An 11,136-nucleotide genomic window follows, 5' to 3' on the forward strand; every position below is an offset into this window, starting at 1 on the left:
GTTCACATAGGCAGGTTACGATCTTCGTTCGACACATATTGGCATATTGTCTACGTGGTCAGGAATGTTGATCAAGACAGCTAGCTTGGATAACGCATCTGCAAGCTGATTTTCTTCTCTCGGGAGGCGAACATATCGAATATCCTCGAAGTACTTTTCCAATTCTTCGATCCTGGTTTGATATAGGGCCAAACATCGGCTTTTAATTTTCCATGACCCACCCACTTGATTGATCACAAAGGACGAGTCTCCATATACTAACAACTTCTTCACACCCAAGTCTAGAGTACTGCGTAAACCAAGCAAACATGCTTCATATTCAGTGGCGTTGTTTGTGACATTGAAATCTAGTTTGATGGACACGGGCACGTGTTCACCTATTGGCGAGATGAGGAGAATTCCTGTTGGGGTTGGTGTCCTTAACAGTTAGTGCAAGGACTTATAAATCTCTAAAAGGATCAAAGGGCATACTTTTGGTATTATTATCAGTTGATCCACGTTTATCAATAACGGTTGGCTTGCTAGATAAGTTTGACGTTATTGTCATACAGATGGCGGTGATCAACTGGTCCCTAAAAGTCACACCTAGAGGATACGTTTGAGAGATGTGACGGTATGAAAATACAGTCATGTAGATGCCAATTTTGACTAACCAGTTAGTCCGAGTTATTTGACTAATAATAAGTCAAAATGTGATGTTGAGATATGTTATTTAATACGGATTAAATAATAATGGCTAAGGCGAATTAAGCAGTTAATTCGTAAATTGAATATAAGCATTTTATATTTAATTAAATGTATATTGAATATAATTATACAATATCGTCTTTGTCGGACATGTATTAATAACTCAACTAATCGTGTTATTAGTTGATATTTTAATATCCGATAACCGATGACGATTTATAATAAAAACCGCGTCATATACATTTAGCAATTTGTCGAGCCGGACCACGACTTAAAATTAAGAGGAAGTGGAAGCCCACTTCCCCATGAGGGCTCACGGTTGGCCGAATGGAGGAACAAAAGGAGAGCCTCTCCTCCTTTCTAACCTAATCGATCATTTTGACAAAACATTAGGGTTTCAGAGCATTCTTCTCTGAAATTTCTAGATCTCACATCGTAAAACCTCACAAGAGCTTTCTCAATATTGCAAGTCAATTAGAAAGCATTTCTAGCATAAGGGCATAGTCTCAGACGGTCTTGGGTGCAACAATTAGGAGGAAATCTCTGTTGATTTCTGTTCTTTACGCCGTGCATCAAAGGACCCGAGGTTGATTCTTTATCTTTATCGTTTTATTGTTGTATTTCGTTTATGACCATATTTCACATGTTAAATTTACGTTATAGTCCTAAATTTAAAGGGTCTTATACGGATATTACCCCACAAGTGGTATCAGAGCGAGGCCACGTAAATTTTCATTGTGATTTTTCATAAATCGATTTGAAACGATCTTATTTTTGTCTTAAAAACCGTGCGGCATCAGCCTTTTTCTCACGGCAGAAAATTTTTTGGGCTGTTGCGTTTTTGTGTTTACACGGCTAATACGGTTATTGTCCGTTGCATATTGTTATTTTACTCGATCATTATAGCAATATGTTAATGTTTTGCAATTTGTTGATTTAATTTTACAAAGGTTTTGATCATAATTGCAATAAGTTTTGTTTTGACAAACTGTTTCACGAGGGTTTTGCATTTCCAGAAATTTTTGTACTCGATCGAGCAAGTTTTTAATCGATCGAGTGGTTTTTCTGTCTTGTTTTTGCTCGATCGAGTCCTTGTTGTACTCGATCGACCCTTTCAAAACCCTCCTCTCGATCGAGATGTCCTCGTACTCGATCGAAAGCGATTTGTTGATAAAAGTACTCGATCGACCACCGCTTAGTCGATCGAGCACTTTCTGTTTGGCAATCCTCTCGATCGACTTGCGGTTCATCGATCGAGTTTTTTTGTTCCTCGATCGAGCACTAATGTTCCTGGATCGAGGGATTTTTGTTCTGGCAGCTTTGAAAATTTATTCTTTTTGCTTTAAATTTTCTTTTGGCCTTAATATGTACTTTATACGGATATTGTACACTCGCTATGATTGTGAAACGGTTCACACACATACCATTAAGTTATTTTAAAGCGTATTTAAAGTAATCGGATCTGTATTAGATTAAAATTAAATTGATAGAAGCGGTTTTATCACATGAATTTTAATCATTAAAAGGTGGTTTGGATAAATTTAACATAATTACGGAATTATGTCACGAATGAATTTGTTTTTAGTTGATGCATTTATTTATCGTTAATTTTGAATGCTTTTGAATGCCTTTTTATTACGTATTTATTTTTACAATCAGTTGTAACTTAGCGTGGCCTTAGTAGAACGTGTTACCGTAATGATGGAACACGGTCTTGGTTGTATTTTGAGATCTCGTATCTCCGTTTTGGATTTTTCACTTGTAATTACAGTTTTAATTAGAATATAAATAGGTTTATATTTGTAATTTTAAATTGTAATTTTTGAGAAGACCAAGGATGGAGACCGGATGCTCACTCCCGCTACATGGATCAAGATGGAACATCAAGACAAGCTTCTCGGGTCCAACGGTGGATTCCAAAGTTGTTTTATGTTCTTTTTATTAGGATAGGCCACACTAGGAATTTTTATTTACGTATTGCATTCTTTTATTTATTTTTTCGTAACGATAATATGCATCATATTCCGCCTAAAAACCAAACCACCTAATTATTGCATGAAAACTGACACATTTAGAGGTCACGAGTTAGTTTTCTTTGACATTCTCATGTCACACGATTTTTAAGCCATCACCCAAATTAATTCATTCACGCAGACGCTAGTTATTCGTTCACTTAATATGAATTATAATTTAGTTGATGGGATCTTCCTCGTATAAACAAAAATTGAGAACGGTCTTTATAGGTCAAACTCCAATGAGTCCCTTCTTCGTCGGTAGGCATAATATGACCCCTTCTACGTCGGGTAAGTTGGAACCGATTGACCTATTTTATCTCAACACTATGGTCACTCGTACGATCCTGTGACTATGGTGGACTATAGATAGGATTTACGGAAATCTATCGACCAAGAGTTCTTACGGAAGAATTAGCTAAACAGTTGGCTTATCAATTTACAGAAATTGAGTCTTGGGATCACTTGTATCATTCTTGAGGGAGATCAATTATGCAAGTGCGAGAGTCTACACGTTAAAATGAATTTTAAAATAGACTTAAATCACCTCGATGAGTTTCTTATTTCTTTTTTGTTTTTCTTTCTTTTTCAGTGTAGATCACGAACTTTTAAACTGCTAATAACAAATGGTTGGTTCTACTGATAACCCAATGCCAAGTGCCACATTGGACCGTGAATCCTGGCTTCGGATCTTCATGAATCAGATGAATCAGTCTACTCGACTAAAGAATGATGGATCAAACTTCGCGGACTGGGAGGCGGCATTACGGAATGCTGCTGCTGCTGACGGGAAGCTCAAATATCTATTAGAGCCCATCCCGGCAAACCCAGGTCCCACGGCTAGAGTCTTTGAAATCACCAAGTTTAATGATTTACGTATGGAAGCGGTGCGATTAAAAACGTACTCATTTTTGCAATGGAACCCAATTTGCAGAAACGCTTCATAGCCCATGGTGCAAACAAGATTTTCACCACGCTCACTAAGGAATTCTCGAAAGCACCGAGAATCGTGACCTATGAGCATACCACTCGCTTCTTTGATGCGAGACTCGAAAGGGCCAACCTCATTAGCCCACACATTCTCGATGATTGAGAATGTCGAGAAGTCGAGACCTTTGATTGTAACATCAGCGAGAACATTGTTATCGACCGCATGCTTCATTCACTCCACGATGGTTTTTCGCAATTTAGAGCGAATTACTATATGAATGATTTGAAGAAAACCCCCCACGAACTGCATTCCCTTCTCGTACAGACCGAGAAGGATATGAAGTTTAGTGGGAGCTTGAAACAGGATGTTCTCGTTGTGACAAACAAGGGGAAAGGTAAGGGCAAAGCTCGGCAAACCTAGCGAGGTAAACCGAAGTTCAAGAAGTCGGGTTCGGGTAAGAGTGGGCCTGGTGAGTCGAGCACCTCATCGGGCACGACAAAGAGCAAGAATGAAAACATGGAATGCCATCATTGCCACAAGACTGGGCATTGGAGGCGTACATGTCCTGTTTATCATGAGGACTTAAAGGCAGGTCGTGTTAAACCTGTTGGTATGTCTTCATCCTCTTCTACTTTTATTCATATGATTGAGATTAACCACGCAAGTTACGGAACTTGGGTACTTGATACCGGTTGTGGTTCTCATCTGTGTAATCATGTGCAGGGGCTCCGAAACATCGAACCCCTCGTAAAGGGTGAGGTGGAACTGCGTGTTGGGAATGGAGCAAGAGTGGCTGCCATCTCAAAGGGGACATATGTGATCCAGCTTTCCTAGCGGATTTGAGTTGTCATTATATGACGCTATTATGTACCTAGTCTTTCGAAAAACATTATTTCGTTTTGCACTTGACAAACTTAGTTTTTCATTTGTAATAGAGAATAATACTTGCATTTTCTCTTTACACGATATGATTTATGGCAAGGCAGTCTCCATGAACGGAATTTATGTTTTAGATCAGACCACCGAAATATTACACGTAATGAATAAAAAGTTAAAGGTTGGTGACAAAGATCAAACGTATCTATGGCACTGCCGTATGGGACACATTAATGAGAAACGCGTAAAACTGCTCATCAAAAATGGAGCTATCTCGGCCTTTGATTTTCAATCATTTGGCACGTGTGAATCATGTCTCATCGGTAAGATGACTCGGATTTCCTTCAAAGGTGTTGGAATGCGCGGCTGTGACCTATTAGGACTCATACACACGGATGTATGTGGACCTATGTCAATCACCGCACGAGAAGGCTATAGGTATTTCATCACTTTCACGGATGATTTAAGTAGATATGGCTATGTCTACTTAATGAAACACAAAAGTGAATCCTTTGAGAAATTCAAGGAATACCAAAATAGGGTACAGAACCTATTAGGTAGAAAGATTAAAACACTACGTTCAGATCGTGGTGGCGAGTATCTTTCTCACGAGTTTGATCAACACCTAAAGGACTGTGGGATTGCCTTACGCTTAACTCCACCGAACACCTCACCGAATGGTGTGTCCGAACGGAGAAATCGAACACTACTTGATATGGTTCGATCCATGATGAGTCACACGATATTACCCGATTCATTATGGGGTTATGCTCTTCGTCACCGCTTCTAATACTTAACCAAGTCCGTCTAAAGTCATGACAAGATTCCATATGAACTATGGAAGGGAACGGTCCCTAACTTGTCCTTTATACGGGTTTGGGGCTGCGAGGCTTATGTCAAGTGGAGACACGAGGATAAGCTCGGCCCGCGATCAGTCAAGACGTACTTTATAGGTTATCCTAAAGGAACGCTTGGTCATTACTTTTATTCGCCAACCGAACAACGTGTTTTTGTTGCGGCTAGTGCGACATTCTTAGAGAAGGAATTTCTCGAGAATGCAAAGAGTGATAGAACCTTCGAACTGTCGGAGATTCCAGAACCAAGTACCGAGCAACTATTGGAGGAACCTATTCCTTCAATCCCGGCTGCGGGTAACATTCCTGAGGAACCTAGGAGGTCGGGAAGAGTCTCTATTCCTCCGGACAGATACATTGGTATGGTCGAGGAACATGACATAGATGACGTTCTACTCTTAACGAGTAGTGAACCCGCAACCTATAAAGGTGCCATGACTAGTCCTGACTCAAAGCTATGGCTTGAGGCCATGCAATCCGAGATGGACTCTATGTATGAGAACAACGTATGGGATCTTGTTGACTTACCTGCTAAGGTTCGTCCCCTTCAATGCAAATGGCTTTACAAGATAAAGCATTCTGTGGAAGGTCAACAAGATATCTACAAAGCACGACTAGTTGCTAAAGGTTTCACCCAAGTGCCAGGTTTGCACTACGATGAAATTTTCGCACCCGTAGTCATGTTGCGTTCCATTCGGATTATCTTAGCGATTGCCGCTTTTCATGACTATGAAATTTGGCAAATGGATGTGAAAACCGCCTTCTTAAACGGTTTTTTGGAGGAAGAGTTGTACATGGTACAACCCGAAGGTTTCATCGATCCACAACATCCTAAGAAAGTATGCAAACTTAAGCGTTCCATTTATGGACTTAAGCAAGCATCTCGGAGTTGGAATCATCGCTTCGACCAAGTGATTAAAGAAAATGGATTTACTCGATCGGTCGAGGAACCATGTCTTTATATCAAGTCGAGTGGGAGCAAGATTGTCTTTCTAATATTGTATGTCGATGACATACTCCTGATTGGGAATGACATACCTCTCTTAACTTCGGTGAAAGTATGGTTGAAAAACCATTTCCAGATGAAAGATCTGGGAGAGGCACAAAGAATTCTAGGCATCCGTATCTATCGAGATAGATCACGACGGATGTTATCTCTCAGTCAGGAGTCTTACATAGACAAAGTCCTAGAGAGATTCAGCATGACTAACTCCAAGAAGGGGTTTCTTCCTATGGCTCCAGGGGTGCATTTGAGCAAGTCTCAGGCACCAGAGACACCGGAAGAGAAAGAGCGCATGGCACGGATTCCTTATGCCTCGGCTATAGGATCAATCATGTATGCCATGATATGCACACGTCCGGACGTGGCATATGCATTGAGTATGACAAGTCGATTCCAACAGCATCCAGGTGAATCACATTGGCTGGTCAAAGAACATTCTTAAGTACCTACGGAGGACTAAAGATTGGGCATTGACTTATGGAGGCCCTCGAAAGCTATGCGCAACCGGTTACGCAGATGCTAGCTTCCAAACGGATCGAGATGACTCGAAATCTCAGTCTGGATTCGTATTTACTCTTAATGGCGCTGCAGTCAGCTGGAAGAGTTCCAAACAAACTGTTACAGCAGATTCTACGACTGAGTCCGAGTACTATGCCGCGTCTGAAGCTACAAAGGAAGCGATATGGATGCGTCAATTCTTACATGGACTATCTGTAGTGCCTAGTTCGAATGACCCGATCACCATCTATTGCGACAATAGTGGTGCCATCTTCCAAGCTAAGGAGCCAAAGTCTAGCAACAAGTCTAGACATGTACAACGGAAAGCTCATCTAATCCGAGATTACGTGGAGCAAAAGAAAGTAGTGATAGAAAAGATTGCTACAGATGATAACATAGCAGATCCTCTCACTAAAGCATTACGACAAGATAAGCATGAAGGGCACGTTTATTCCATGGGAATTAAACGTGTTCCTAAGTTGTAGTACTCTTTTATGGATTAGATTCATTCCCTTTTGTACTCTATACGACATCATCGTTTTGATATTTATATATTTTGTTTTTCATGTGGAATTGTACGACAATTTTTGAACACCACAAAGTGAACTGAAAGAACATTATATTTTTTAGTCCTTAATTGCCCACATGAGCTGATAACTCTGGCAATTATTTTGTGACGTTGGTTGATGGTGGGTTCAACGAGCCATAAGTCAACCGGTTGACTGACCAATCACAGAGGCGATTTATACGGATATTTCGTAGGACACAATTGTGACATCGACGTGGAGTCCTAAATGTTTTATAACATTCGGTGCCCGGTCGTGGATAGGACTTCCATGGTGATCCTAAGAGTCGATTCTTTTGACTATCGACTGTCTCTTGAGACTAAGGCAGATTTTGGGTGACTTTGGTTTCTTTCTCACGGTCATCCGTAACAGGGGGCCAAGTAGATTTTTTCTGGGTCATTTCATGCTGTGCTTAGATCGGAAGGAGTTCGAGTTGAAGGAAATATTCAGCCTTTATCAGGTACTCGATATTTCTCAGGGCCACTCGAGGAGTCAGAATCGAAATGCATGGCCATGCTCGGATCTGATTCGTTTTATCGGTTAAGTTACTCTCTAGTCGGGGAAACCACTCTTGATACAGATCGATTGTAAAATACGACCTTTGCGGATCCGGATCTGCAAATTGTTTTACATTGAGTGGGAGAAATTTTAAATGAATATGAGAATCGGTTATCGCACATACACTTGTACGGACAAGTGGGAGTTTGTTGGAGCTTGTGTCCTCCAGTTAGTGCGGATAACGTCATTGCACATACACTTGTACGGACAAGTGGGAGCTTGTTGGGGTTGGTGTCCTTAACAGTTAGTGCAAGGACTTATAAATCTCTAAAAGGATCAAAGGGCATACTTTTGGTATTATTATCAGTTGATCCACGTTTATCAATAACGGTTGGCTTGCTAGATAAGTTTGACGTTATTGTCATACAGATGGCGGTGATCAACTGGTCCCTAAAATTCACACCTAGAGGATACGTTTGAGAGATGTGACGGTATGAAAATACAGTCATGTAGATGCCAATTTTGACTAACCAGTTAGTCCGAGTTATTTGACTAATAATAAGTCAAAATGTGATGTTGAGATATGTTATTTAATACGGATTAAATAATAATGGCTAAGGCGAATTAAGCAGTTAATTCGTAAATTGAATATAAGCATTTTATATTTAATTAAATGTATATTGAATATAATTATACAATATCGTCTTTGTCGGACATGTATTAATAACTCAACTAATCGTGTTATTAGTTGATATTTTAATATCCGATAACCGATGACGATTTATAATAAAAACCGCGTCATATACATTTAGCAATTTGTCGAGCCGGACCACGAGTTAAAATTAAGAGGAAGTGGAAGCCCACTTCCCCATGAGGGCTCACGGTTAGCCGAATGGAGGAACAAAAGGAGAGCCTCTCCTCCTTTCTAACCTAATCGATCATTTTGACAAAACATTAGGGTTTCAGAGCATTCTTCTCTGAAATTTCTAGATCTCACATCGTAAAACCTCACAAGAGCTTTCTCAATATTGCAAGTCAATTAGAAAGCATTTCTAGCACAAGGGCATAGTCTCAGACGGTCTTGGGTGCAACAATTAGGAGGAAATCTCTGTTGATTTCTGTTCTTTACGCCGTGCATCTAAGGACCCGAGGTTGATTCTTTATCTTTATCGTTTTATTGTTGTATTTCGTTTATGACCATATTTCACATGTTAAATTAACGTTATTGTCCTAAATTTAAAGGGTCTTATACGGATATTACCCCACAATTCCCACTCCATATCCCATATAGTTCGATGCTCCATCGAAATACAAATCCCATATATCATTCTCAACGTGTACCACGTTTTCGTAGGGAAATGACCAAGTGTCCATGACTTCTGTTTCTCCGATTGGACTGTCGGCGAGGAAATCGGCAACTGCCCTTCTCTTAATTACTTTCAAAGATACATATTTGAGATCAAAATCTGATAACATGAGGGTCCAACTTGACATTCTTCCATTTTAGCACTGGTTTTTCAAACAAGTACTTGATTGGATCCATTTTGGCATAGACACTCACACTGTAGCTAAGCATGTAATGTCTCAAATTCTTCGTTGCCTAGACTAGGGCCAAACACGTCTTTTCAAGAGGTGCATACTTTACTTCATAGTCTAAGAACTTTTTACTGATGTAGTAAATAACTCTTTCTTCTTTGTCAACTGTTTGGGCTAACATAGCCCCCATCGCTGTATCCGTACCAGTTAGATATAGTGATAACGGCAGCCCGACTACCGGTGGGCTTAAACTGGTGGAGGAGACAATACATCCTTTATTTTATCGAACGCGGCCTGACACTGGTCATCCCACATAACATGTTCTCCGACCTTCAGTTTCTTGAAGATCGGCTCGCAAATCATCGCCAACTTCATGACAAAAGGGCTTATGTATTGAACTTTTCTCAGGAAACCTCGAATTTCTTTCTCGTTCTCTAGATGGGGCATTTCCATAATGGCTTTTATCTTTGATGGGTCTACTTCGATGCCACGGTGGCTAATGATATGACCCAATAGTTTGCCAGAGGTGACCCCGAAAGCACACTTCTACGGATTCAGCCTCATGTTGTACTTTCGCAATCTTTGAAAGAATTTTTGTAGTGCCCCAAGATGGCCACTATGTTCCTTTGACTTGACTATCATGTCATCGACATAAACTTCAAATTCTTTGTGCATCATATCGTGTAGCAACGTCGTTGCCGTTCTCTGGTACGTCGCCCCGGCATTTATCAAACTGAAAGGCATTACTGGGTAACAATAGGTTCCCCATTGTGACGTAAATGTTGTCTTATTCATGTCTTCCTCGGCCATCTTAATCTGATTGTAACCGGCATATCCATTCATGAAACATAGTAATGCATGATTTGTGGTGTTGTCAACCAAGATATCGATGTGAGGTAATGGAAAGTCGTCCTTTAGACTAGCTTTGTTCAGGTCCCGAAAGTCTACACACACGCAAACCTTACCATCCTTTTTCGGTACTAGCACTACATTGGCGACCCAATCCGGATATTCTGACACCTTGATGAACCCGGCTTTGAGCTGTTTATCAATTTATTCCTTAACCTTTAAAGACCACTCCGAACGCATTCTGCGTAGCTTTTGCTTTACTGGTTTGAACCCTGGTTTAATCGGAATCCTATGCTCTGCAATTTCCCTATCAATACCGGGCATGTCTTTGTAAGACCATGCAAAAACATCTTTGAATTCAATCAGAAGGTCAATGAACCCTTGTCTCTTAACAAGATCTAAAGTAGTTCCTATCTTAAGCTCCTATGGTTCTAGGGTGGTTCCCACATTATAGTTTCGGTATCTTCGATCACTGAGTTTCTTTGGTCATATTCTTCTAACCCTCTAACCAAGTGTGGAGGTGGTTCTACCTCCTCTTCTTCTTCTTCTTCAACCTGCTCGCCTTCGGCCTCATTCTTAATGTCATTACTAAAACAATTATTTTCAAAAATTGAATTGCAGTGTAAATAAAACAAGTCGTAAACAAACTGGTTCATCTTATTATTATTAATTTGAAACTGCGCGAAATGCCCTAACATTTAAGCCAACTGATCGGAGGTCTGTGGCGAGACAACAGAGGTACCCGAGACAGGCCCCAGGATACCAGAATTAGAAAGGGGTGCATTGAAAGGAAAGACTTGGGAGGGGGTGGCTTCGACACCTGACT

General features: G+C 40.4%; 1 protein-coding gene across 1 annotated transcript; it reads right to left on the reverse strand.

Annotated features, from left to right (window-relative positions):
- Window positions 1–15: 15 nt before the first annotated feature.
- Window positions 16–9,651, reverse strand: LOC141632639 (uncharacterized). The gene is made up of 3 exons (XM_074445167.1): window positions 9,543–9,651; window positions 9,187–9,391; window positions 16–289 (listed from the first exon to the last, which is right to left on the reverse strand). Exons 1-3 carry the CDS (start codon window positions 9,649–9,651, stop codon window positions 16–18), a joined length of 588 nt encoding a protein of 195 aa, XP_074301268.1.
- Between the last annotated feature and the right edge of the window lie 1,485 nt (window positions 9,652–11,136).

Source organism: Silene latifolia, chromosome Y (genome assembly GCF_048544455.1).
Source record: "Silene latifolia isolate original U9 population chromosome Y, ASM4854445v1, whole genome shotgun sequence".
Classification (NCBI taxonomy): domain Eukaryota; kingdom Viridiplantae; phylum Streptophyta; class Magnoliopsida; order Caryophyllales; family Caryophyllaceae; genus Silene; species Silene latifolia.